The sequence below is a fragment of the Heloderma suspectum genome, chromosome 3 (genome assembly GCF_057233095.1).
Source record: "Heloderma suspectum isolate Gila_16-S chromosome 3, 16-S_ref, whole genome shotgun sequence".
In the NCBI taxonomy this organism is placed as follows: domain Eukaryota; kingdom Metazoa; phylum Chordata; class Lepidosauria; order Squamata; family Helodermatidae; genus Heloderma; species Heloderma suspectum.
In genome coordinates this window covers 174,362,205-174,390,110 of record NC_139460.1, presented here as the reverse complement: position 1 = coordinate 174,390,110, position 27,906 = coordinate 174,362,205, and the positions used below count along the sequence as shown (strand labels likewise).

Here is a 27,906-nt window from a genome sequence, read left to right as displayed (position 1 = left end):
ATTGACTTGGATCAAAACTGCCCAGGTTCCATGAGTGGCTAAACTTCCCTTAAATAAGAACTGTGAGCTCTGGGATCATGTAGAAGTTAAGGCAGCCCTGCCCTTAAGCCCTCTTCCATTCTAGATAGTGCAATATATAGCTGTGCAGAGCTGAATATTTGGGGCCAGCCTTACTGTTGGGCAGAATGAAGTGATTGTCTGAGTAGCTGATTTGGGGCATCATAAAAGGACAGCAAATTGTCAGTTGCATAATTATTTTTACGGCCAAGGAGAGGGAAGGGTGCTTGCGTGATTGTCTGCTGGCCTTAGATACTAGCGTGTGTGTGTGTGTGTGTGTGTGTGTGTGAGAGAGAGAGAGAGTGGGGGGGAGAGGGGGGGGAGTGAGAGGGGGGAGTGGGGGGAGTGTTGGGGGTGGGGTGGGGAGGAACCCTCCTGGGCTGCCCCTGGAAATTGTGTCTTCAGTCTGTCACCTTAGATCTCAATTCCCATACATTTAGGTGCTGCTTATTCTGAATGTTTCTTGAGATTAGCAGTGTGCTAGTCTTGAATGAAATCATTGCATAAAGCTTCCCACTACAGTCAATAGTGTGAATCTGTCCCAGATGGAAATGTCACCTTATCCCCCATTCATCTTGTATCCCAAGTCCTTCTTAGAAGTGGGGAATACTAGATGGGGCCAAGCTGTTATCTTCCAATACAGCAGGTCCCAATGACTCTGCAGCGGCTGTGTATGTTTACTATTTTACTGATAACCTGTTGTGGGCAGAATTTTGTCAAAACTTCTACATTTCAGACAGAGAATCTGAATCTTGCCAACAAAAGCTGTTCATATTTACCTATCCAAATAGCCACTTCCATAGTCCTAGAATGCATTACTCATGAATCAAAGAAGAAGAAATAGTATCATTGCCATGCCTGTCCATGTATGGCTATGTTTGTATTTCCCTTCTGTCCAATCACAGCTCTCAATGCCGTCATCTGGTCTTCCGGCTACTGATAGCATAGCTTCCTCAGCACTGGAAGTTTTCTCAGTAACGAGCAAAGGGCTGGAGGTGCCTCCTCTTGTCTGATCTGGGAAGCTCAGCAGGATCTGTCCTGGTCTAGTACTTGGATGGGAGACTGCTGGGAATCAGGCTTCCTGCACTGAGCAGGGGGTTGTTCTATCCCTTCAAATGACACTAACTTTTACCTCCTTCTATCCCCTGCTTTGGCTTTTTTTTTTTTTAAGTAAGGGGCTATCTTTGAATCTGCAAAGCATAGCTTTTCCTGCCCGCTTTCTCTGCATACTTGCAGTCCTTTCCATGCTCACAGCAGGAAAGACACACTCACACATCCAGGCAGACAGTCATCTCTATTCGCGGACTAACATCAATAAAAATGTCCGTGGACAATTTCAATGTCATCTCATGAGTGGCGGACAAAAACAGGGCAGTCTTTGAAGCTTCGAAGACACCCCCCCCCAAACCCGAGCATCTCCTGCCTCTGTATTTCTCAGTCGGAGGGAGAAGAGGGTAAAATGCCTCCCTGCAATGAAGGGAGACATGTCTGATCCCCCACCCCACCAAGCTCAGAAGCAACGTCCTCTGTTTCAGAGGACCCTATTAAGTTCAATGGGGCTTTCTGGGGGGTTGCAGACTTACAGGGTGATCTTATGTCTACTCAGAAGCAAGTCCCATTGAGTTCAATGTGGCTTACTCCCAAGTAAGTAAGTGCCCAGGACTGGGGCCGCGAGAAAACAGTACAGCAGAAGTTAAGCTACTGGGAGAAGGGGAGGGGTAAGGGAGCGTGTGTAAAGGCAGTCAGTTGTGATCCTGCATTTAAAATGGAAGCGGAAATAGGGATGTTAGAGAATTCCACCACGGATCCCAGGGGGGCTGAATTCCAGTGAATTCGGCCCCCTGGAATCCATGGCGGAACGGAGCCCCCACCCCACCACCCCACGAAAGCCCTGCGAAACAGAGCATACCTGGCTGTGACTCCAGCGGTGGCTGTGGCTGCTGCCAGGCTGCTGTGGCTGCAAATGGCGGCCATCGTAGCAGCTGCCATTTGCGTCCCTATGCCGGCCCGTGATAGGCTACGTAAATATTTATGTAGCCCATCATGGGCTTGCGTAGGGATGCAAATGGCATCCCCTACGCAGGATGCCATTTGCATCCGCACCAGCCCGGTAGCGGCTGGAGGCCCCGCTGCAGGTTGGCCTGGCTGGTGGCTCCGCAGCCTGGCCATGGAGTTGAGCTGGCTAGGCAGGATTCCGAGGGGGAGGAACGGATTGCCTCCCCCCCCCATCGAGGATTCCGGGGGGAGGAACGGATTGCCTCCTCCCACCTGCAGAAAATGGCAGAGCCAGGTAAGCGGGCTTTCGTACACCCCTAAGCAGAAAACCCCATTTTGAATGCAGGATTTTAGGCTGGTGGAAGAGCCATATTTTTCAACTTCAGTCCATGGAGGCAGATGTGGTCTGTGATTGGGTACTGGTTTTGTGGGTCTCCCCTTTAAAAATCATATGAAGTTATGAGGATCCCTTTTTTAATTTTAGATACCCTTGTTTTACCCAGTATCTCCCAACAGATTGGGTCCCTGGGTGGATGGGGGAGTCTTCTTTTTCAGAAGGCAATTTGCTTTCAGTGGGATTTCCCTCCTCAGCGGGCAAATACAGCGCAGGCTTCAAAGCTTTGAAGATGTAAGCAGCCCCCCCATACCTGAGCGCTGGGGTGCCTCCATGGGCGCCCCTCTTCCTTGCACTGGCTGTCAAGGGCTGGCGTGGGCAAAATAGCCTCGGCAGACACCCCCTAGCCTCTCGCCCTGGCCTCTGGGAGGTGGAGGGGGGAGAGGATAAGTGCCTCCTTCTTCCCTCCACTCCCACCTGTTACAGCAGCGGCAGCAAGGGACAAGGTGGTCATTTTCCATAAGGCCAGGGAAACTCAAGGAAAATGACCAGCCTCTCCCACGCCACTGTAGCAAGGATGGGGGGAGGACGGGAGGCGCTGCCTTCTTTCCCTCTTCTTGCTGGTGTTGGGGTGGGGCAAAGTGGCAACTTCTCACCAGGCTTCAAACCCCAACTGGATGCTTGCGCCTTCCCTACACACACACAGGGATAGAGGAAGAGAGGGACGGTGGGCGGGGAATTTGCAGAAACAGGAAAAGTTGCTGCTCCTCCAATGAGAGCCGCCTTCTTTAAGAGCAGGAAAAGAGCACAGCACTCGAGTGTGAACCGTGCTTGCGCATTCGATGAAGTACTGCAACGGGGAAACAGGGTGAGTGTGTAGGGATGTACAAAACACCTACCTGGCTCCGTGCCGAGCAATCCACGGTGGGTGGGAGGCGCTCCGTCCCCCCTGGAATCCTCAATGGGGGGGGCGGGGAGGCTGGCTCCAGGAATCCTGCCAGGCCGGCTCCACTCCGGCCGCCGGCAGCCGGACATCCGGCCGCTGGGCAGCCCTACAGGGACGCAAATGGCGGCTGTCGTAGCTGCTGCCATTTGCGTCCCTGTATTGAGCCATGATAGGCTACGTAAATATTTACGTAGCCTATCATGGCAGGGGGAAAATCCCCAGCATACACAAATGGCGGTAGCTGCCACCATTTGCGTACGCTGGGGTTCCTCCCCCCCGCTGTGATAGGCTACGTAAATACTTACGTAGCCTATCACGGCCTCCGTAGGGACGCAAATGGCGTCCCTGCGTTAGCCATGATAGGCTATGTAAGTATTTACGTAGCCTATCATGACTATGAAGAGGAGGAAAAGCGAATGGCGACCGCAGGACGGCCGCCATTCGCAAAGCAGCGCAGACGGGAGCAGGTAAGCACTCTGTTTCGCGCGCCTTTCGTGGGGTGGGGGCGGTGGGGACTTCGTCCTGTGTGCCTTTCATGGGGGGGGCGTCATTCCGCGACGGATTTCGGGGGGCCGAATGCACTGGCATTTGGCCTCACCGAGATCCGTCGCAGAATTCTCTGACATCCCTATGAGTGTGAATAGTCACGTTTTAATGCGATGGCATTTAACTCTGCAGTCCACCGACTTCAATGCTCTAGCACACACAATGTGGATCCAACCTTGGAGCCTTAAAAAATGAAAACACTTTCCACACACAGACCTTTTGGAATCTCTCTTTTCGCTCCGATGTCTAGTTTTGTCCTTACTCTTGATTATTTGGCCAGTGTCAAGTATTTAGCTAACCGGCAGAAAATTAGGCTTCCATAGACACCCTCTTGAGAGTAGTAATGGAGGCAGTTTGCCTGTGAGGGTGCTTTCTAATTGTACACACATTAATCTGCCCATTCAAGCTGGCTGAAAATATAGAAGCAGATTGCCCACACAGATGGGGAGCCCAGGATGGCTTGCAAGGCAAGACCTCTGCAATATACTCAGAGCTATAATTTCCTTGGACTATGGGATTTATGTCAACTGTTTCAAAGGAATAAATGAAATCTTGATGCCTGAAATTGCCTCCAGCAACACACTAATGTGTTGGTGTAAAAGGAAGGTGAGCAAGCGGAGAAACCCTGCCATTCAGCCAAGAAAGAGACATGAAATAACATTAAGGCATTGGCAATAAAAATGGCTGATTGGAAAAGTTAATGAGAACTGAAATAAGATGATGCTGTGAAAATTCCTATTGATCTCATTCTGCCCAGTGCTGTCACAGAAAATAAGATTAGATTGCCTTGATACTTACAGTGTTTACCAAGAAGAAAAGCTTCTGGCTAGAATAAAAGTGTGCATGAAGGAACTTTTATTGTCTTAAGGTAGGCAGGCTATAATGTCAAGTAGTCCCTCTTGTGGGTGCATGAGAATGTGCATTGTTATTCAGCACTCTAGGATCATCGTGTTTAGTGAACTGATGTCCACCTTCAATTTAAATTCATGGAACAATGGCAAGAGCTGCCAGGCGAGACCTCTTTCCCACCCCACCCCACCCCACCCCACCTCAAATCGGTGTTTGAGTGATGATTAAATACATCCCTCCTAAGAACTGGAAACAGGAAGTCCTTCTGGCTGGTGCAGGATTGGGCGTGAGGTCTGCATACAGGCTGAAAGATGCTCCACCAGCAGTGTGCCCTACAGTGTTTCTCAGTCTGTTGAGCAAGTGTTGCCTCCTCATCTGTATGCTTGCTTGCTTGCTTGCTTGCTTGCTTGATGAGGTTAGCCTGTAACTAGACCTTTCAGTTTTTCAGTTGTTTTGGTTTTCCTCATTTTAAGGTGGTAAAAATAGCTGATGGAAAGGTATCGTTTTGCCTCTTCTGATTAAGAGTTCACGTGTACAGTCATTAGGTAGGCCAAACCCAGAATGCTGTGTGGTCACTGGCTGCCAATCACATGATGACGATGCTAAATGCACATTTCAGCTATCAGAAACACATGTGATTTCAAAGAGACTACTCCATTGTCTGGCCATAGCTTTAACATATTTTAAAATTATATCACAGACAAGTTGGTTTCAGGATGGGATTAGTGGTACTCTAGATATTTTAGACCAATTGACATTTCTGGAAGCTTTCCACAGGTAGTCCTACATATGGCATGTTACAGTTACGCAGTATAGAGGCTGCCAAAGCATGAATGACTGTGGAGAGGCCAAGTTGCTCCAGTAAAGGAGACACAGCATACCAGCCAAAGCTGGTGAAAAGTGCACCTATCCACTGCCACAGAAGCAGCATCGGATCAAGACTATAAACCTGCATCTTAAGTGGGGAGAATGTAACCCCATCCGAGGCAGGCTGTGCACCTATTCCTAGATGAAGTGGTTATCTTAGCAAGAGCATTCCCATCCTGATTAATTTTCTGTTTGTTCACCCAAATACCATCCTTCACTTTTTCCAGGCAATGATTCAGAATTTCTATGGCTTCTGTTTCTGATCTGATAAAAATCTGATTAAAAATGAGGGATAGTGGTGGCACTCAGCCCAAATTTCCAAGTGACGTTGCCCAGCAGTTCCACCTAGAATTTGAAAAGTTTGGGAACAAGATATCCTGTGGAATCCCATAAGCCAGTGGCCATGGAGCAGAGGACCAGTCACACTGAGATCTACTCTCTCCCCATCCCAAGAATAAAGGGAGCCCTGTAAGCGTGGCATTTGCCTTTTAGAAAATGAACCATACACTGTTGTTGTTGTTGTTCAGTCGTGTCCGACTCTTCGTGACCCCATGGACCATAGCACGCCAGGCCTTCCTGTCCTGCGCTCTCTCCCGGAGCGTGCTCAAGTTCATATTCATTGCATCCGTGATGCTATCTAGCCATCTCATCCTCTGCCGTCCCCTTCTCCTTTTGCCTTCAGTCTTTCCCAGCATCAGGGTCTTTTCCAGGGAGTTTTCTCTTCGCATTAGGTGGCCAAAATATTGGAGCTTCAGCTTCATTATCTGTCCTTCCAATGAGCAGTCAGGGTTGATTTCCTTTAGGATGGACTGATTTGACCTCCTTGCAGTCCAGGGGACTCGTAAGAGTCTTCTCCAGCACCACAGTTCGAACCATACACTGTACCCAAGTCTATTTTCAAGAACTTGATAGTTACAAGCAAGAGTCATTGGCTTATAAGCATTGCCTGCAAAAGCTAAAAAAAGTGAGAAATGTTTTATGGATGGTCTTCCTAGAGTCATCTTTCCAAATGCTGCAAGACTTTAATCCCAGCTCTTTGCATGTTTTGTGGCTTGCAGTTTATTATATTTTGTGTATTTACACTTTAATTGAGTTTTTCTTTTTGCAAATCGCCTTGGGATTATAATTGAAGAAGATCGCTATTAAAAAGAATATAAGTCTTGGATCTTGAGAGATCTAAAACAAAGGAAAAGAGAGGTGGATGGGACCCAGAAGGAGTCTGCTGGGTCCTTCTGATGCAACTTAACATCCACATAGTACCTAGAGAACTGTTGGCGCTCAGTAGGGATTGGAAATGATACAGTCCTTACCCAGAGGTCTTACATTTTACATGGTACACCAACATGAGCAAAGAAGTGACAAATTGAGGGTGGTTCATAAGAGAGTAGCAGAAACAGTGGGGGTCAAGTTGGTTCAAGAGAGATATTTTTAAACATCCTTCAAATGAGGCTAGCTGCAAAAAATATGCAATTTTAAATGAAGGCTTTGTTAAAGTAGGTTTGCAAGGACAGAGGCTTAGAGAGCAGCAGATCAGACTGGTATATTTGGTATACTATACTTGGTATAGTTGACTGAATGATAGGGAACAACATAGAGACAGCAGTGACCTTGGAAGGGGGTGAAGGAGGCTGCAAGTAGGGAAGTATATTTGGAGTGGATGTTACCCTGCAGGATAATGAGGGAGGAGAAGATAATAAGTGGGAAGCTGACCTAGTCTGATGGGGAACAACCGTAGGGACAAGGAGGGAGTAACAGGAGAAAGATCAATGGCTCTCCGGAGAGGGCAGAACTGCCAGGGGAAAGTTGGCAATACGTTACTGTAGGCTAGGTGAGAGGTGGTCAGCATGCACTACAGTAGGCATAGAAAGGAAGCACCAAAATGGGAAAAACTGGCAAAATTTGATGATGGCATGAGTGTGAGAAGATGGCTAGGCTGGTGTCTCTTATTAAGTTGTAAGCCATTTTTCTCAAGTGGAGGGATCAGGGTGATTACTCCTTCATATGGTGCATAAGTGGCAGACCAGCTTGGCAGAAATACCATTTTGTTTCTTTAAAGCCGCTCTCTATACAGTGGCTGCTACGAGACTAGTGTTCCTTTTTCAAGCTTCTCCCCTGACATCTTTCTAACTATCTTTAGTTCAGGCTGCTAGTCTTTGGTCCTCTCATAAGGCTAGGTGAGAATCTAGGGTCAGATAAAAAGCATCCTATTTCCTCTGGAAAGCTCTGTAACTGTATTTGCATTCATCCTACAGAAGAACCACTGAGTTTTTGAATAGACTGGATATAGGCCTACCCAGCAGAACATCCTGTCAAACAGACTACAATAGCCTGGAATCTTCAGCCTGGGTAAGTGAGTGTTTTGCTGGTTTGGCTGGTTTTTGTTTTTGCTATGGACTAGCAGCTCAAAAGTGCAAAGCGTGACCAAGAATTGATTCAACTTCACTACTTAAGTGTCTAGATTCATTCATACTAATGTTCAAATCATGCATAATGTGTATGTATCTTAGGTAATCTGATCCGATTTAGGTAATTAATAAGAAAGCACAGCATTTTAGTTAATACTGATTTTGAGCAATGCATCTTCAAGCTTTTTTAAATCTTGAAACCTGGAACATCTTGGTGAATACACTTTTATACAACAAATTCCAATATTCAGTTTTAACTTCTGTATTTCAAGGTGAAATCTGCAACACCACCAAATATTAGTACTTGTAGACTTCATATCAATGGGCAAAAAGTAAATTACTTCTGGCACTGATGCTGAATTCTTGAGCCTTGTGTATTTTTGAACACTTTCAGAATCAAAACCCTGGAATTCAAAATGTTCATACTTCAAAGTAAAGCATTCCATTTGGAGGCTGTATAGAGGGGCTCCCTTCCATTCTCCTTCAGGAACTGTGAATGCTGATCGATTCCTGAACTACAGCTGGGTGCAACTGGCCTATTGAAATTCTTCACCCTAGTTTTGGATGGAGAAATTGGGTGGACAATTTCACTGAATTTCTCCAAGGGGAGGAGAAATTCTCCATTGGTTTTTCACAGGTAGGGCTCGCCTTTGGCACAGGTTGTAGCACAGCGTCTTTCTTTTTTCCTAATGATTTTTGCACTGCCACTGCAAGTGGGAACAGAATCAGCTGTGTTAGCAACCTGGCCCCTATTTTATATTCTCCACAATGCCCCACTGGCGGGAGGAGGGAAGGCAGCCACTACCAAAAAATTGTGAAGAAAATTTGGAGAAAATGCTGCAGAGTGGCTTTTTATTTCTGTGGGAGGGGGGAGAAAACTGTTATTATCATTATCATCCTCATCTTCAATATTTATATACCACTTTTCATTTGAAACAAATCCTGAAGCAGTTTACAAAAGAATAAAAACAAGCACAAACAAAGCAAGCACAAAAGGTTACACGATACCATCCAATAGTATCAATTTCAGAACGTTTCTGAGAAAAATGTTTTCTGAGAAATTTTGACTCGGCTCTAGAAGTCATTTTTCAAGGTTCAGCATCATCCCCAAGGTCTTCAAAGTGTTATATTTCAGAGTGGGGGTGGGGGGATTGTGGATACATTTTGTCTCTAATGTGGATGCTTGTAATACTGCTACTTCCCTGGAAGCCTGGTAGCAGATGTGAAGGGGCAGTGTTGTGTCCAGCTCCAGGGAAGAGGTGGAGTTAACCCTGTGCCAAAATCTGTCCTTCAGCTCCTTGGAAGTTTTATTTCCCCCCACAAAAGAGGCTTCCATTTTTCTGCCACTGGGTGTTTTATAATGTATTTTGAGGCACTGCGAAGTGGCTGAGGGTGCTGTATGTGTTTTTCTTTCTATTACATACCTTCCCATTACTCTGCAGCCTCCCAGGCTGCCTGCCCTTCCTGATCTGAAATAGCCCTACGGGAGGAAGTACCTCAGCATGTCTTCTCCTGGGCTTTAATTAAAGTGTGGGAAGCCAAGGAGGCTACAAGCTATCAGATAGATGATTATACAATGAAAGGCGGGACACTCACATACACTCCTTGGCTGCCTTGTAAGTAAAGTAACCACAAGAACCCTGAACTCAGCCTTTGAGAATTTCTCCAAAATTTTGTTCTCCTTTTCAAAAGCAGTTTCTTTTCTATCAAATTGAATGAGAATAGTTGAAAAAATGTGGAAGAAATTTTTGGCACAGCACTATCCTGAACACCTGAGAAACAAGGAGTTGTCGGCAGCTGTGGGCTATTGAACCAGTCAACAAACTATCTTTGAACGTCAAGTCTGTCCAGTTTCTTGCAAGTTCTTCCTTGTCTTCCTCTACTTTTATCTTTGCCAACTGCCCACAAAGTACTACTTGCACTTCAGTGCAATCTGTGAAACACAGCTTATATGCAAGTCCCATTATTTAAATTTGCTTTGTGCAGATTTGATGCTCTGTTCCTGCAGCTTTTTTCTCTCTCTCATTTGTACCACATGATGTAGCCCATGTTGTTCCAGACAGAAGTACCACAAATCTTTTCCCCTGCCCAGGAGGAAGTTGATTGCCGCTTCAGGGTAGGAGGCCTTCAGACCGCAACTTTGAGCAGGCAATAGTTTTTCTGAGAGATGAAGATGGTATGATGGAGACTTTCCCATTGCCCATGGTGTCTACACTCTTCCCGTTTCAAGTCTTTGGTTTTAAAAGATTGCAGTTGTTTCCCAAACTTGGAAAACATGGGCTGACAAGAGGCTAAAAGTGGGTTAAAGAAAGAATATGCATGCCACAACAATGATGTGTCTCCCACGCCACCTTCCACTCTGAGAAACATTTTATCTACTATCAGTTTAAGAAACATAGCATTGATGAACTGGTGGAAGCCCTGCGGCACCCAAGAGAAATAGTATGTGCTATTGTGCTTCATGTTCTTGTAAATGGATGACAGCCAATCAGATACTAAAAGAAAATGTTAAATATGCATCGAATATCTACAGCTTAGAAATGAGTTTTTTTTTTACTTTGCAATAGGCCAGAGGCCACACATATAGGGAAATCCAAAGACAAGAGGAAAACAGAAAACTGCAGGAGATGAAGGAAGAACAACGGAGAAAGGTGAAGACATGGCAGCCAACATTAATATGCTATTTCCATAGTTTATTTCACAATTTGTCCTTTTCTTTTAGCCAGGAACTGCCTCTAATATGCAAGCCTAATAACACAACTTTAATATTAGTGTTGAGTAAACCATAGCTTTGTGGTTGGATCTGTTTATAGCTTTCCTGCCCCCTCTTTTGAGGTAGCTTGTTAAATAGTGGGTTTGTAGTAATGGAGTGTCCTTGCTAGTTCTGCATTTCCCAGTGTTTGGTGAACATAAGACAATTTCTAAGCATCCTTCTGGAGCTAGCCTTGGAAGAGGTACTGAGGACATCTTGGAGCCCTGGAGTAAGGAATTTCATCTTCCAAATGAAATACCTTACAGTGTACCTCTTAGTGTTAAACATATTGCTTGACTATTGGCATTTTAAAAAACTATGCTTGCCAAACACTTTGCGAACAAAGCCACTGAGCCCATGCTGTGTGGGTCCAGTCTTATTTCTGGAAGAAGACATTAATTTGCATACTTTCACCACATGTAAAAACATAAGTTCTTGTTTCTTGTTTGGAGGGCAAGTTATAAGTTCTCTAAAAGAGGACTAGAGCTCATTGCCTGAAAGGTTTTCCTGAATTTCTTGTGCCAATTCACCCAAAGTATTGGAAGATGCTTGTCAATACTCTGGTGGAAAAAGGTTCAAATGAAAAGTGCACTGGACATGAAGCTAATCTATGTTCATGGTGACTTACAGTTAAAACACAAATGTGTTGGTGCCAGTGATAATTTAATAATGCTAGCAACAGGTTGTGTTGCTATGACTGTCTTGGTAAGGTGCACCAAATATTGATGAAATGGGTGGCATAGGGTAACAAGACACAAATGGATTTTGGGCTATTTGAAAGTTTTGGATACTGTCAGTTTTACCAGGTTAAAGGAAAGTGGGCTTTAAGCTTACTGGGGCATCTTAATATGGAAACTTATCTGTCCCTGTAGCATTCAGGCAGATGTTCAGTGATGGATTCGATAACTGAAAGCATTCCTGAATAGTTATGATCTGCTGGAGCTTTTAGAGAACGACGGGTATACAATGAGATACAAGGTCATGTACCCTGCAAGATTTTGAACTTTCAGGCAAGGTACTCCTGTCATTTAGTTTGGAATCCTCTATCTCTGAAACCACAATGCAGTTCTCTGCTATCCATAAACATCAGTGTGGTGGTACAGCTTGTACCAGAGAGACCTGATTTTTGTATCCTGATTCAGCCATGAAGCTCACTGGATCTTCCTGTGCCTCTCCCGGGTTTCTTGGCCTAACTTGCCTCATTGCCCATTCACACCATCCTGACCTACTTGGAGGAAGCACAGAACAGAAATATAATACAGTAACTGTTCCTGATGCAGTTGATCCATTTCAACTTTGCAGCCTGCCAGCTTGCATTCTGTGCTGTAGTCTAAGTTACTGTTAACTCACAGAGGAAAGCACTTAGGACATTGGGATCTCTGTGTGTTAATGTAGTGCGTATTATACAAACAACAACAACCTTTTCACAGGAACAAGGTTAAGCAGGTCTTAGAGATGAAATATTATACTAGTTTTATAACCACATATAATGAACTATTGCCTTCTGCATAATTATGTTAAACATTGATTTACACGTTTATGTTTTTTATTGTTCCCAGGCTGAATTATTGGAACTCCAACAAAGGCAAGAGGAGAGAATAAGAATAAATGAGCAGCGGAGGTAAAATTAATGGAAGGAAGCACTGGAACATATTTAAACGCCTAATGCCTCTAGGGGAGGATCTACACTGGAGCCCCTTTTGTTTGTGTTACCACTGTGCCGGTACTCTTTTTTCCAACACAATTGCTGCTCATTGGGCACACATTAATGCATATAGCACAGTTTTTGCTCTGTTTTAACACAATCAAGTGCCACACACCATTGAATAGTGTTGTAATTATGGGAGAAGGAACAGTATGAAAGTTCACATGAGCAGAGTTGTATCACTTTATAATGAGAATTTGCACCACATGCCACTTTGCGGTGCTTCCTTTGCATTAGAAGTGGGAAGGATGATAAAATGAGCCCTGCTGCTACTTTTTTTGTTTGTTTAATGCATGCACATCAGTGAAGTTCCTCGTGACTTAAACCAGAGAAAACAAGTCATCTACCCTGCAACTGCATAAAGTCCACCTTTATGCTCCCTATCCACCAAAAAGCATTCTCCAACCCCCTCTGCAAACCATCACAAAAAACAATGTGCCCCTCTCCCATGCAACCCCAATTGTTATGGCTGCCTTTACACTAAAGAAACCCCTGCGCAGTCCTCCCGTTCTGGAGCCTTTCCACATTTATCGTGGGCTCCCAGACAGTAACTATGTGACTGCTGAGAAGGGAAGCTTTTCATTTTCAAGGTTCCATAGAACTCAATGAAACAGCGCCATCTAGTGCCGGTTTCAATTGCATTACATTCTGACTTTAAAAAATGGTTAATTCGTTCCAGATCTTGCCCAGGAGTAAACCTCAGTCAAGTCAATGTGAGTTACTCCTGAGTAGGCATGTATATATTGCTCTGTCAGCTAGTAGTTTTTGAGGGAAAGCAATAAAAAGAAAAGAGGATAATAGGAGGCTTGCAAAGACACTCCAAAGTTGTTGTTTTTTTACCCAAATGAGATGGGTGTGTGTATGTGTGTGTGTGATTGATTTCACTCTCTCTTTTACTAGGCAAAGCAGAAAGATAGAGAAGGTGGAGTGGAGGAAGGGAGGCGGGAAAACGGTCAAGAGAGGCTGATTGCTGCCCTTGTTGTTGTTCAGTCGTTCAGTCGTGTCCGACTCTTCGTGACCCCATGGACCATAGCACGCCAGGCCTTCCTGTCCTGCGCTCTCTCCCGGAGCGTGCTCAAGTTCATATTCATTGCATCCGTGATGCTATCTAGCCATCTCATCCTCTGCCGTCCCCTTCTCCTTTTGCCTTCAGTCTTTCCCAGCATCAGGGTCTTTTCCAGGGAGTTTTCTCTTCGCATTAGGTGGCCAAAATATTGGAGCTTCAGCTTCATTATCTGTCCTTCCAATGAGCAGTCAGGGTTGATTTCCTTTAGGATGGACTGATTTGACCTCCTTGCAGTCCAGGGGACTCGTAAGAGTCTTCTCCAGCACCACAGTTCGAAAGCATCAATTCTTCGGCGCTCACCCTTCCTTATAGTCCAGCTCTCACAGCCATACATTACTACTGGGAAAACCATAGCTTTGATTAGACGGACCTTTGTCGGCAAGGTGATGTCTCTGCTTCTTACTATGCTGTCTAGGTTTGCCATAGCTTTCCTCCCAAGGAGCAAGCGTCTTTTAATTTCATGGCTACAGTCACCGTCTGCGGTGATCTTGGAGCCCAAGAAAGTAAAATCTGTCACTGCTTCCATTTCTTCCCCTTCTATATGCCAGGAAGTGATAGGGCCAGATGCCATGATCTTAGTTTTTTTAATGTTGAGTTTCAAACCAGCTTTTGCACTCTCCTCTTTCACCCTCAACAAGAGGCTCTTGAGATCCTCTTCGCTTTCTGCCATTAGGGTGGTATCGTCTGCATATCGGAGGTTGTTGATAATTCTCCCAGCAATCTTAATTCCGACCTCTGATTCATCCAACCCGGCATTTCTCATGATGTACTCTGCATATAAGTTAAATAAGCAGGGTGACAATATGCAGCCTTGTCGTACCCCTTTCCCAATTTTGAACCAATCGGTTGTTCCATCTCTGGTTCTTACTGTTGCTTCTTGACCCTCGTACAGGTTTCTCAGGAGACAGGTAAGGTGGTCTGGTACTCCCATCACTTTAAGAATTTGCCACAGTTTGTTGTGATCCACACAATCAAAGGCTTTAGCGTAGTCAATGAAGCAGAAATAGACGTTTTTCTGGAATTCTCTTGCTTTCTCCATGATGCAGCGAATGTTGGCAATTTGATCTCTAGTTCCTCTGCCTCTTCGAAACCCAGCTTGTACTTCCGGTAGTTCTCGGTTCGCATACTGCTGAAGCCTAGCTTGTAGGATTTTGAGCATCACCTTGCTGGCATGTGAAATGAGCGCAATTGTACGGTAGTTTGAACACTCTTTGGCGTTGCCCTTCTTTGGAATTGGAATGTAAACTGACCTTTTCCAGTCTTGTGGCCACTGTTGAGTGTTCCAGATTTGTTGGCATATTGAATGCAGCACTTTAAAAGCATCATCTTTTAGGATTTTAAATAGCTCGGCTGGAATACTGTCATCTCCGCTAGCTTTGTTGTTACTAATGCTTCCTAAGGCCCACTTGACTTCACTCTCTAGGATGTCCGGCTCAAGTTCAGTGACCGCACTATCATGGCTATCAGGGACATTCAGATCTTTCCTGTATAGTTCTTCTGTGTATTCTTGCCACCTCTTCTTAATCTCATCTGCTTCTGTTAGGTCCCTGCCTTCTTTGTCCTTTATCATGCCCGTCTTTGCACAAAACATTCCCTTGATATCTCCAATTTTCTTGAAGAGATCTCTAGTCTTTCCCATTCTGTTGTTTTCCTCGATTTCTTTGCATTGTTCATTTAAGAAGGCCTTCTTGTCTCTCCTTGCTATTCTCTGGAACTCTGCATTCAGTTGGGTATATCTTCCCCTTTCTCCCTTGCTTTTCGCTTCCCTTCTTTTGTGAGCTACTTGTAAAGCCTCATCAGACAGCCACTTGGCTTTCTTGTATTTCTTTTTCTTTGGGAGGGATTTCGTTGCTGCCTCCTGAACAATGTTACGGACCTCCGTCCATAGTTCCTCAGGCACTCAGTCTATCAGGTCTAATCCCTGAAATCTATTCCTCACCTCCACTGTATATTCATCAGGGATATGATTGCTGCCCTATTGCTCCTCAAAGCCACTGCTGTTTTGCTTGTGCAATCGCAAATGTGCATTGTCAAACATTTAATTAAAAACAATATTCTCAGTGTGTACCTACAAAGATCTGGAGCTGTGCAGGAACAATTTAATAGGAAAAATGTGTTCAGAGGTAGTTGCACATTAGCAAACACTGCTGGTGTTTCTCCCTGATTGACCATGGCCAGCAAATAAAGGAGACCACTACTTCCTCTCCACGAAGCCACACCTCCCCACCCATTGAAAGTGAAGGTTCTCTAGGCTCAAGCCACTGGGATAAGTTACAGTATCACGATGTTAGCACACACAAGAATTTATACCAATGGAAGCTACAAGGCATGATAAAAACATGATAAAAGTGATCTGAAGAAATCTTGGCAATAAGGGCAAAAATAGCTTGAGGAAAACACTGTGAGATAGTTAATAGTCCACTTAACAAAAGCCCACTTAACAAAAGAAAAAAACTCAAGTAGATTGGCCCTAGAACCTGAATGCTCATATATGCTTTTAAGGGAAGTATGAAACATACTTAGATAAAATTGATCAGATTAGGTGTGTTACTCTGCACACTGTGGATACAGTTAGTGAGCAAGAGGCGGCCTATGGCAAACCGGTTTTGTGGGATCGGTTCCACCTTCTTCCTCCTGATGAAGTGGACAAGGTGCTTTCATCTGTACGGCCGACCACCTGCTTACTTGATCCTTGCCCATCTTGGCTCATTATGGGCTGCAGAGAGACTGGGTGAGGGGATCAAGGCAGTGGTGAACGCCTCCCTTGAGGAGGGAGTGATGCCATCAGCCCTCAAGGAGGCAGTGATAAGACCGCTCTTAAAGAAGCCCTCCTTGGATCCTCAAGTTCTGAACAACTTTCTCCCAGTCTCAAATCTGCCATTTTTGGGCAAGGTGATTGAGCGGGTGGTGGCGGTGCAGTTGAAGGCACACTTGGAAGAAACTGATTATCTAGACCCATTTCAGTCGGGCTTCAGGCCTGGGCATGGGACAGAAACGGCCTTGGTCGCCTTGGTGGATGATATGAGGAGGGCTCTGGATAGGGGTGAATGCTCCTTCCTTGTTCTCCTCGACCTCTCGGCGGCTTTTGATACCGTTGACCACGGTATCCTCCTGGACCGCCTGGAGGGGTTGGGCATTGGAGACACTGTATTGCGGTGGTTCCGGTCCTTCCTCTCTGGCAGGTACCAGAGGGTAGCACTGGGAGAGGAGGTTTCGGACCCGTGGCCACTTACTTGTGGGGTGCCACAGGGTTCCATCCTCTCCCCGATGCTATTTAACATCTATGTGAAGCCACTGGGGGCTATCATCAGGAGGTTTGGGGTGCAGTGTCATCAATATGCGGATGACACGCAGCTCTACCTCTCATTCAAATCTTCACCAAGGTTGGCCGTAGAATCCCTGTCCAAATGTCTGGAGACGGTGAGTGGCTGGATGGGGAGGAATAAGCTGAAGCTCAACCCTGACAAGACCGAGGTACTTTTGGTGGGAGACAAGAGGAGGCTGGGGGATGTTGACCTGGTGTTGAATGGGGTACGGCTACCCTTGAAAGACCAGGTCCGCAGCCTGGGGGTCATTTTGGACTCCCAGCTGTCCATGGAGGCTCAGGTGTCAGCTGTGAGCCGGACAGCGCTGTATCAACTCCATCTGATACAGCGGCTGCGCCCCTTCCTTCCCGACCATCTGCTCCGATCGGTAGTACATGCCCTGGTCTCCTCTCGTTTAGACTACTGTAATGCGCTCTACGTGGGGTTACCCTTGAAGACAGTTCGGAAGCTGCAGCTGGTACAGAACGCGGTGGCTCGCCTGATTAAAGGCAGCCGCCGGCGAGATCACATCACTCCAGTGCTGAAGGAGTTGCACTGGTTACCAGTTGTTTTCCGGGCCAAATTCAAGGTGTTGGTTTTGACCTTTAAAACCCTATATGGTTCCGGCCCAGCCTATCTTAAGGAGCGACTCCAGCAACACCAGACAGGCCGCTTAACAAGATCAGCCTCAGATGGCCTTCTCTCTGTCCCATCAGCCAGGACAGCTAGACTGGTGGGGACGAGGGAGAGGGCCTTCTCTGTGGTGGCCCCCACTCTGTGGAACTCCCTCCCTAGGGAACTCCATCATGCCCCCTCTTTAATGACCTTCCGTCGTGCATTAAAAACATGGTTGTTCAGGCAGGCATTTGGGGTGGGTTAGGGTATTTAAAAAAAAAAAATTATGGTAAAATTTTATTGTTTTAAATTGTTTTATGGGGGTTGTACATCGCCCAGAGTGGCTGGGTGACCAGTCAGATGGGCGATTAATACATTTAATAAATAAATAAATAAAAACATTCCTAGGTTTGAAATCGATAGTATATTTGGATATGTATGTTTCCCTTTTAACATGACAATTTGTCCATTTGATTGTAGATCATGGAAGGGGACACTTTATGGGTGTGCCTTCCTATTAATCTGTCCCAAATTTTCATGACAGCTATGGGACATGGGTGGCGCAGCGGCTTAATGATGCTGGAGTTTGCTGGCCAGAAATGGTCGACACTCCAACAGTTCGAGCCCAGCTCCATGTGACGGAAGTGAACTCCCGTCATTTCATCCCTAGCTCCTGCCCACCTAGCAGTTTGAAATCATACCATCTGCGAGTAGATAAATAGGTACCCCCATTTTGGTGTGGGGAAATGCTGGCAGCACTCTATGCAGGCAGCAGGAACCGGCGCTGGATCTGCCTGGACACGATCGGCAGAGGAGTGGTGGAGAAGAGCCCGGATGAGCCGACTTCCCTAAGAACGCTGCTGGCCAGCTGATGGAAAGCTAGCTCGCCCTCTTGTGGTGCATCAGTGCAACAAAGACTAGCAACTACCGGCGCCAGAACATCTATCGTGTAAAAAAACATTGTAGACTCCCTGGCAATATGTGCCATACGCTAAATAAATACATAAATGACAGCGCTTCCCTTTTTGTCATGCCAAGTCTGTGTGAGGGCTGGTTGACTTGCATTGCAAGCAGCCAACAAATGTTCACCACTATCTTCTAAGCCAATGTAGTGGGTCTGCCGGCTACATTCATGTCTTCAATGGAGACCATCGATATTAATCATCTCGCTTCCACTCCACTAAACATAAGGGAAGTTGTCTGACGGACTCAGGCAGCGCTTCGGAGGTATTATGCACAACATCTTGCAAAATGAATATTTAATAACAAAGTTTTGCACTGTAGAGCAGACTGAGTAATATGGGAGCCTGAAGGGCCATATTGGAAAAAAGTTACCATCATCCTCACAGCTGGCTCTGGAAAATACGAAAGCTAGAACATTTTAGTTGAATATTTAGAGTTTGAACTTCAAACCACTCTTTAGGCTCAAAAGTTACCTACACGATCTGCTCTTGTCATGAAAAGCAATTCAGACTTGTATATATTGCTTTGAATTTCATAATCTCAACCTTTTGGCAAGATTCTGCTAACATTCATTTCCCCACTTCTATTTCTAAGGGTGAATAATGCATTTCTGGACAGGCTACAAAACAATAGTCAGCCAGGTGGCATTTACCAATCTGGACGTCTTGGGAATATGGGTTTTAGTGCTGACAGCTGGGTGAGTAACAAACCTCATCTTTCAAAGTCCTGAAGAATAAAAACAATGAGGTTTTTAAAAAATGTTGCACTACCTGAATAGACTGTTAGTAATGTTCATTGTCTGGAGGTGGGCATGGAGCCAGGGTGGTGGACAGAAATTCTACAGCCACTGTTGAGGAGGAAGAAATTGGGACTTTAGATAAACAGAAAATGACAGCTGCCCACTTCTGCAGACCTGAGATTGTCTTGAATATGCTGCTTTTATCACTCTTCCTGTGTACTACAGCAGAAAGGGATCTTGGAAAAACGTGGTTATCTATGGAAGCAGAAGTACTAGCTCATATATAACTATGGCAAGCAATACAAAAGTCTGTTCAAAAGTAAATCTGAAATATTTAGAAGAGTACTGCTTTGGGCAATCAAATGTTGCTTAAGGTAGGATCATTTCTAGGCACCGGTTGGGAGTAATTCTAGACGTTGGGAGCCCTTTGGGCAAAACAAAGGCCACATTTCAGCAGTACTAATGAGCCCCAGAATAGCGTACGCATTAGCATTAATGGGCCCTGTCAGAGCCCCAGCATTTCCCCAAGTGTGCATAGTAGTGATGCTGGGCTTGTACACCACATCTAATGAGGTGCTTTATCATCATTGCAATCTCAAGTGCTGCATTTGAGGCAAGGCAAGAGTGGCTGGGCATTGCTGAGCTGGAATTGGCAACCCAGGGAAACCCTAAGTATGTTTCTTCAAAAGTACGTGCTATTCTGAGTTTGTACCCTTTACTAATTGGTGGCTCAGAGGCTCCTTCGTTTCTGCAGCATTGCTGACAGTGCTGTTTTCGCTTCCTGAAATGGGTTCTGTTTCAGCCTGATTCTACGGATGTTTACTTCCACCGATACCAAGCAAAGGAATGAATGTGTGCATGAAGATAGGGTGTTTCCATCGATGTGTTCTTAGGGCCATGCTGGCAAGGCCTTTCTCTGGCCAGCAATCCATGAAAAAAACAACTAAGAAACAGCAATCTGCAAGCCACATGCCAGCGAACACTGGTGGCAAAGGAGGAGGTGTTTGAACTCAAACACCTGTCAGGGTGGACACTGAGCCCATAGAATCCCAGAGTAGTTCTGATTCTGAGGAAGAGCAGTCGCTCCTGGGAGAGGAGCACGCTCCTCTTTCCCAGGGCCAACAGCTGATGGAGATTCCGCCCACCAGCATTCCTAGATTAGAAAGCAGTCCAGGGAGTGACAGAGCGCGGGAAGCAGACTTGATGGATGCACGACGCCGATGTAGAGAGCGGTGCCAAATGGAGGGCGCGGAAAGGAGGGGTAGTGCCCGGTTGGCGCGCAAACAACGGCTGCGCCTAGAGGATCCAAGGGAAAAGGGGAGGGACTCTCCCTAGTCCTTAAGTTCAGGGGTCTACCAGTAATTCCCTTTCAAACGGGGACCAACTGTTCCAACTTAGGGCATAGGTACTCTGCTGCTCAGATCTAGTTGCTAACGGTAGAGTTGTTAAGTTGTAAAAGAAGAATAAAGCTTTGAAAGGAATCCCTTTGTCTGTGTCTGGACTTGGCTACTAGATTAGACTGAGAGAGGCCTCCAAGGAGCCCTTGACAACACCCCATCAGTAATGTTTGCCTTTTCCAAGCTGAAACATTGGCTAGGGAAGGAACCTCCTCCAGGTCCACTCTGATAACAGGTATCCTTATGGAGACCCTTTGGGATCTCAAGGAAATGGAACAGAATGTGCAGCAGGTCTTACTGGGAAACTCCAAGGCTCTTAAACACAGATGATATGCTAAAAAATACAAGACAAATAACTTTCCTAGATAAGTTCCCTAAAATGTTATCTATCACAGACCCTGTTGGAAACTAGACTCAAGTTTAGTATACCTTGGGCTGCAATCCTATGACCACTTAACCTGGAACCCAGTCCCATTGAACTCATTCAGGCTCACTTCTGAGTAAATGTATAGGATTGTGCTGTTGGTCGCCAACTATTCCAGTTGGACTGTACCACATCCACAGTGTAACCACAATTGGACTATATCGCCTTCACCTGTACCAGACTGCTTACAGTTTGAGATCAGTCCTGGAGGCCCTATTTGTGTGCCTGCCTGTGAAAGCAATCAAGCGGGCAAGCACAAGGAATCGGGCCTTTGGGGCTGTGCCTCCACACCTGTAGTGCTGTGTTTCAGTGGAAATATATAATGCCCTGTCATTTCAGACATTTAAGGAGGCTCTAAAGACCTATTTGTCTATGATTGCCTACTCTTGAATGAGGTCTTCTTGAGGTGCTGTACATATGATGCTACAGTACTTTGTTTATCTGATTTTCCTGTCCTTCCTGGGCTGAATGTTGTTCGATTAGTATTATTTATCTTTTATCAATTACATTATGATGATCTATGGTTTTAGATTTGTATTATTTTTTATTGCAAGTGTATATGTTGGAAGCTGACTGGGGAAGATTTAACCCTAAAGGGTAGCCTACAAGTATTTTAAATAAATGTGCTGATATGGAATGTTCATTCCTACAGGAGTCTGAATATTTCCAGTAAAATGAACTACTCAGCTAAAACTCAGAGAAGTAAGTCTTCCATCTAATGGAACTACATTTCTATCAAAATACTGACTTTGGGTGTCTGAATCTTTTAAAAATAAAATGGTTTGACAGCTCATCTCCAGATATGAGATTCAGAGGCACTCTTAGGGATGTGTACAATCGCTGCATGCACGTGTGTGTGCGCACTTCTGAACAGAGAAGTCTGTATGCAGACAGGCTGTCTGAGAGTCCAGGGGCTCAAGGACGGCACTGGGCTTAGAAGGAAGAAAGAACAATTGGGTGGTACAGACATAGAGCTGAGGGAAGGAGGAGCAAAGGGATCTTAAGAGTGGCATTAAAAAATACTCCTCTAGGTATACTTCTATTGCTCCTCAGCGTTATGACCTGCCAACCCTAAAAAAACATATAAACCCTAGAGGCCTTCAGCCCACATTGGAGACCTCATCCTTTATGGTCAAGGCTCTTCTTTAACACAAACTCTGCGCTAAGCCCATTAGTCAGAGGTGACTCAGTTAACACATCCAGTAATGGTTTGAGATCATTTGCTCTGAGGAGTTCTGATTTTTCCTAAACACTTACAGATGGTCTGAAAGGTAGGTCCATAGTTTGGGGATATTCCTAGATCCATCACTGTCGCTGGAGGCCCAGGTGGCCATGGCAGCTCAGAGTGCCTTTTACCAGCTTTGGCTGGTTCACCAACTACAGCCTCTCCTGGACAGGGATAGCTTGATCCACAGCGGTACAGGCGCAATAACCTCACGACTGGATTACTGCAATGTGCTGTATGTGGGGCTGCCCTTAAGGCTGCTGTGGAAGCTGGAGCTAGTGCAGAACGCAGCAGCTTGGCTGTTGTTGGGAGCTGCCCCTTTTGAGCATGCAACTCCTTTGCTGAGGGAATTTCACTGGCTGCCCATTTGCTACCTGGCCAGGTTTAAAGTTTTGTTACTAGTGTACAAAGCCCTAAACAACTTGGGACCAGGATACCTGAGAGAGCGCCTTCTCCCTTATCAACCTGCCCGTTCACTGAGGTCATCAGAGGGCATGCTCCTGGTGGTTCCACATGGACCTGTGGCCCAATTAGAGTCCACCAGGAGGAGCCTTCAGTGTGGTGGCCCTCTTTCTTTACAACTCCCTGCCCCTGGAGGTCAGGTAGGCGCCAAAACTGTGTTGTTTCCAGCGCCTGCTGAAAACAGTTCTGTTCCAGGAGTCATTCCGTAAATGGCCAGCTACAGTTTTAATTGCATTCTGTTTTTAATAATTTTAATATGGTGTTTTAATCTTTTATCTTTTTTACTATTTTACTTCTTGTGTTCACCACTCCGAAATCTGTTTTGGATGGGAAGTGGTATACAAATGTTGTTAAATGAATGAATGAATGTGCACATCCCAAATGTATTCTTCAAATTCATAACCCTTTTATGCATTTGGGGGTAATAAATGACTCCAAGAAGAATACGAATATGTAACATTTTCCCCTAACCTGTGCTACTTTTAGGGATGTCAGAGGTATCCGTCCAGGGGGTCAAGTCTGCTGAGGTTTTAGCAGCTTGGCTCCCCAGACTCAAGCTTGCATTTCCACCAGCTGGCCCGACTGGATCTGTGTTGAGTCAGGCCAGCTTGCGGATCTTCATGGGGTTTTTTTTTGTAAAAAAAATGTCATTTATGCAAGTTGCAGCCACAATTTGTGTAAGTTATATGGTTTTGGGGTGGAATTTACGTAAATTGTGAAAATTGTAGCTGTAAATATGCCCAAGTTGCGCAGCTTCTGGCCACAATTCGCACAAGTTAGGCATATTTACAGTCTCAATTTGCACAGATTCTGGCTGAGAATTGTATAACTTATGCAAATTGTAGTTGCAACTTGCATAAATTACATTTTTTACACACAAAAAATGAACGTTTCCAGATTTTGGGAACAGGCCCCCTGTCAGGGGCATTTCTGGATGCAGGGAGTGGGATAGCAGTTCAGATTCTGAAGGAGAACCATCAGACATGGGGGAGGTGTTTTCCCAGGCTAGTCCAGATATGAGTAGACCTGCTTCTCAGGTTACAAACGTACAGATGGCTGAGCTTGAGGGTCTCTCCTCACCCCCGCCCCCCATGAGAGGCAGTGAACAGGAGGTTGACCTAACAGATGCCAGGTGCAAGCACAGAGCAAAGAGAGAGAAGGCAGGGGTGGAACTTAGATGGTCTACCCGATTGGCCCTGCATGAAAAGCTACGCTTAGAGGTCTCACGTCAAGAGAGGGACCTCCCCCCCTTAAGTTAGGCTAGCAAGACCGCCTCCCTCTTCAAACAGCTGGCAATGCTCATAAATTCTATTTGGATCCCCTGAAGGCATTCCTTTGTAGACGGAGAGTTCTCTAAGAATTTGCATCTGTAGGACCCTGTGAAGTAATGGATTAAAAGCTGTAGACTGAAGCCTCTCGTCTGTGTATGTTTGGTCATTGAAGAGAAGTGGAGGCTAAGGGAATCCTCACAAATGCAAGCCAAGCCAGAAAGCTTGGGGAAATCTGGTGAGGAAAAAAAGAGTTGGAATTTCCCACGATGGCCATCCCTAGGTACTTTACACTCCATGCATTCTCCCATAATAATTTGGGATGGTGGTTCAAATAGTACTTGAATATTTTCAATATATCCTTTAAAAAAAATACCTGTCAATCTTGCTCAAAGACTAAATTTAGAAAAATTGCTTGGTAACAGTCCCATGCTTATTGGTGCTCTTACTTTCCATGTAGGTAAAACACCTACTAAGCCCTCTAACATAGCCCTGTCATATATATGTCCTCCACAAGGCAGCTTACATATAATACGTTCATTCACTATAGGATGGATGGACAGACAGACAGATTTTAAACTCAAAATCAGTCTCATCAGGCAGCAGCAGCATTACATTAATAAATAAAAATACAAGCTAGTTAAAATAAAATACTCCAACAGCAAGTCAAAGAGGCTAAACAATTTTAACTCATAGGAGTGAAAACTCAGGGAAGAACAAGACAAAAGGATGAGGTTTTTACAGCCCTCTTAATTATTCAGAGTTGAGGCCATGTGTACTTCATTGGGCAGAAAGTTCCAAAGCGTAAGGGACACAAGTGAAAAGCAGGCTCTGTCTCGCTTGCCTGCTCACTTGATGGATTTTCCAGGCAGACTTATGAGTAGGGCCTCTTAATGCCCGGGCATGTTTGTATGGGTGCAGGTGGTCCTTCAAGTAACCTGGTCCCAAACCATCTAGGGCTGCATTCTGCACCAGCTGAACTTTCTGGTCCATCTTCAGAGGCAGCCCCACGTAAAGCACGTTACAGTGGTTTAGCGTAAATAACTGTGGCAAGTTCCTATTTCTCTAGATAGGGTCGCAGCAGGCATACCAGCCTAAGCTGATAAAAGGCACTTGTAGCCACTGACACAACCTACACTTTCACAAGTAGTGTGGAATCCAGAAGAACCCCTAAGCTACGAGCTTGGTCTTCAGACCATTTGAGACCAGTTGTACTCCCCCCTCTTCATTCATTATTAGATGTCATTTCTTAGTCACATTTCTCCAACTTTCTCCCGTGAGAATATGGAGCTATATCAGATGCATTGCTAAATCCCAGATACATCAACTTTTCTTTCCCTTGTCTTCAAAACTAGTTATCAAACTGGATTTGCTTCAAATGAGGCTATGCTGACTGCCATTACGCCTTCTATTTTCCTCATAATTGTTTACTAGGACATCTTTGTATTTTGCTTTCTTTATTCTCATGACTTAAGTAAGTTTAACATTTAACTTGAAATATAATTTGTGTTATAGGTTTTGTTCTGTAGACTCATGACTAAACAGTGACTTGTCTGCTGTATTATGAACCATCTCAAATGTTCAGAACTGGAAATATGCTAGGCATATGTAACTGAAATGCTTCAACTTTTCATTCTGCTCGATGGCTTTATACTTGTTTTGTCACTAATTCTGATTTCATTTTACAGGATTCCTGACACATCACTTGGAAGAACTACCTTTGAAAAAGCTTCTGATATCTATTTTTTAAAATGTTGCTCCAATCTCTTATCACTTTATTCAGCCTTGCTTGCTTGCTTGACCTGCTGTCTTTTCTCTATTATGTTTTTCAAGCTATTGATTATGGTACTGATACTAAATACCAAAGACATGCGCTTCTCCCCTCCGACCCCAAAGCTTGTTGCTTGTTGAAGAAATCTTGCATCTCTCAAGAGGTTTTATCTCCATGTCTGTGGGAACAGCAGTAACTTGTCTTTGCTACTTTGACTAAGTAGCCATCTGAGTTGTGGAAGTTTGGAAGTTTTCTTTGTGTGTACATTTCATCTTTTAATATGTTGCTGAGACAGAAAAGAATTATTACACTGTGTATTGTAATTGGTTTTAATTCAAATATTTTTAAAGTGGAAAAGCAGTATAAAATATAACATAAATAAAAGCTTTGAATCGTCTTTGGTGAAATATCACTGGCAGGGCTATTTGCACTACTGGATGCTCCTGAGTTCAAGCAGCAATTCATCTGCTGCACCAAAAGAAAAACCTTTCCATTCTCAATTTCCAGGGGGTTCGCTGTGTTAGTCTGTTGCAGCAAAAACAACAGAGTCTTGTGTTGCCCTAAAGACTAAAAATTCATCCTGCATCTGAGAAAGTGGGCATTGTCCATGAAAGTTTATACCAAAATAAATGTATTAGTCTTTAAAGTGCCACAAGGCTCTCCATTGTCTTTCCATTCTTAGCGCTGTCCTCTGGCAGATGTGATTCTGTTGGCCAGCAACAGCAAAGAATTAATGAAGGAAAGATACAAAGGCTAGGCAAGGTAGCTGAGAAGAGAAGCAGTAGTCCAGGGTGCTAGTCAGCTGTTTGTGATGCTTAATAGGCGACAGGCAGTCATCTATCTGTCCTGCTCAGAGGAGGGCAGGGGCAAATGGCAGATGCTGGCATAGCACCGCGAATGCGAGGGACCTTGCAAGATGCATAAAAGGGCTGCCAGACTTGTGAGCCCCAAGCTCACACCTATCATGCTGGCAATGGGAAAAGCCATACAGAGAGATCAAAACTGGCCTTCAGATTAGTACTGGCAAAATAATGGAGCATTGTATGACCCTACTGAACAAGTCAACATGCATGTCATTGTTTTTGACGTTGCTGTGCCCCAAACACCCTGATCAGGCACATTGTCAACGTTCTCCTTGTGCAGGGACAGGAGAGAGAAAAACTGTTCAAAGATTCAGTGTATGTTCTCTATGGCTGGCTTCGTGTTTTAAATTGTGCCCTCAACTGCTATGTGTATGTAGCATTACCGCACCATGGATATGTGGATCCAGCAGGTGCTATGCTGGTGTGCCAGTGGTGCACACATAGATACCAGCACCCAGATTAAGCATGATGGTGGGCATGTGGAATCTTGCATGGGTATGTGTGTTATATGCCTACCATCCTGTGTTAAACTGGGCCTGAGGATTGTCCTGAACAGTTAAACACATTGGAGCAGGCTGACTAAATCTGCATCCCAGTCAAGACTGCAATGCTTGTTGCATCCTTTCAAAAATACAGGATTGCAGTCGACTGAAAGTAGAAGCCTAGAGCATAGACTAGATCAGCCTTCCCCAACCTGGTGCCCTTGTGCTGGGTGGGGATTATGGGAGATGTAGTCAAATACATCTGGAGGGCACCTGTTTGAGGAAATCTGGTCAAAGTCTTTCTACCTTCTCCAGTCTTGCATATACTCCATATTGCTGTGGTAGGTCAGCAATTAAGGAGGTCAGAACTTTGAATTCCTGAAAGCCATCTGGGATTACATGCATGCACCTGTTTAAGAAAAGATTGTGTGTGTGTGTGTGTGTGCACATACACTTAAGCTGCATGTTGATGGCTAAGTGTAGATGTAGAATATAGTTGGATTAGAAGTAGCATTAGTTGAAACATGCTCCCAATAGTCTGAGTTCAGAGCTTTTCAAGACGAAGAAATGCATGCATGGGGTTGGCATGGTTTGCCTCGTGGCATTTGGGGCCAGAGGTGTATAAACAAATGCTAATACTTCTCATGTTTGTGGATTCCATCATAGGGCAGGCTTTGTACCAATCAGACTCCCAAGGAAGGACCTCATGTTGGCACTTAAGGTTGAACTACACGTTACAGCTGATGCAAAGCATTTTCCTGTTTCTACCAGGAGCAAATGATAACATATATGTAACTACACTTACAGAGGAAAGGGAAAGAACTCAACATGGTGGCGCCATTTTCAGTGGCATTTTTGTCACCCATAATA

At 45.0% G+C, this 27,906-nt stretch overlaps 1 protein-coding gene across 5 annotated transcripts in view; it reads left to right on the top strand.

The window, feature by feature from the left end:
• Nucleotides 1–26,088, top strand: part of EPSTI1 (epithelial stromal interaction 1) — a 46,356-nt gene extending 20,268 nt beyond the window's left edge. For 4 of the 5 annotated variants that reach the window (XM_084844928.1, XM_084844931.1, XM_084844929.1 and 1 more), the window contains 6 exons: nucleotides 7,847–7,940; nucleotides 10,567–10,650; nucleotides 12,311–12,372; nucleotides 19,000–19,102; nucleotides 21,618–21,667; nucleotides 25,609–26,088. In XM_084844928.1, the coding sequence (XP_084701054.1) occupies nucleotides 7,847–7,940; nucleotides 10,567–10,650; nucleotides 12,311–12,372; nucleotides 19,000–19,102; nucleotides 21,618–21,638 (364 nt within the window). In that variant the 3' untranslated portion in view covers nucleotides 21,639–21,667; nucleotides 25,609–26,088. The remainder of the gene's footprint in view (nucleotides 1–7,846; nucleotides 7,941–10,566; nucleotides 10,651–12,310; nucleotides 12,373–18,999; nucleotides 19,103–21,617; nucleotides 21,668–25,608) is intronic. The other variant, XM_084844930.1, reaches the window with a different exon arrangement.
• Nucleotides 26,089–27,906: the final 1,818 nt, after the last annotated feature.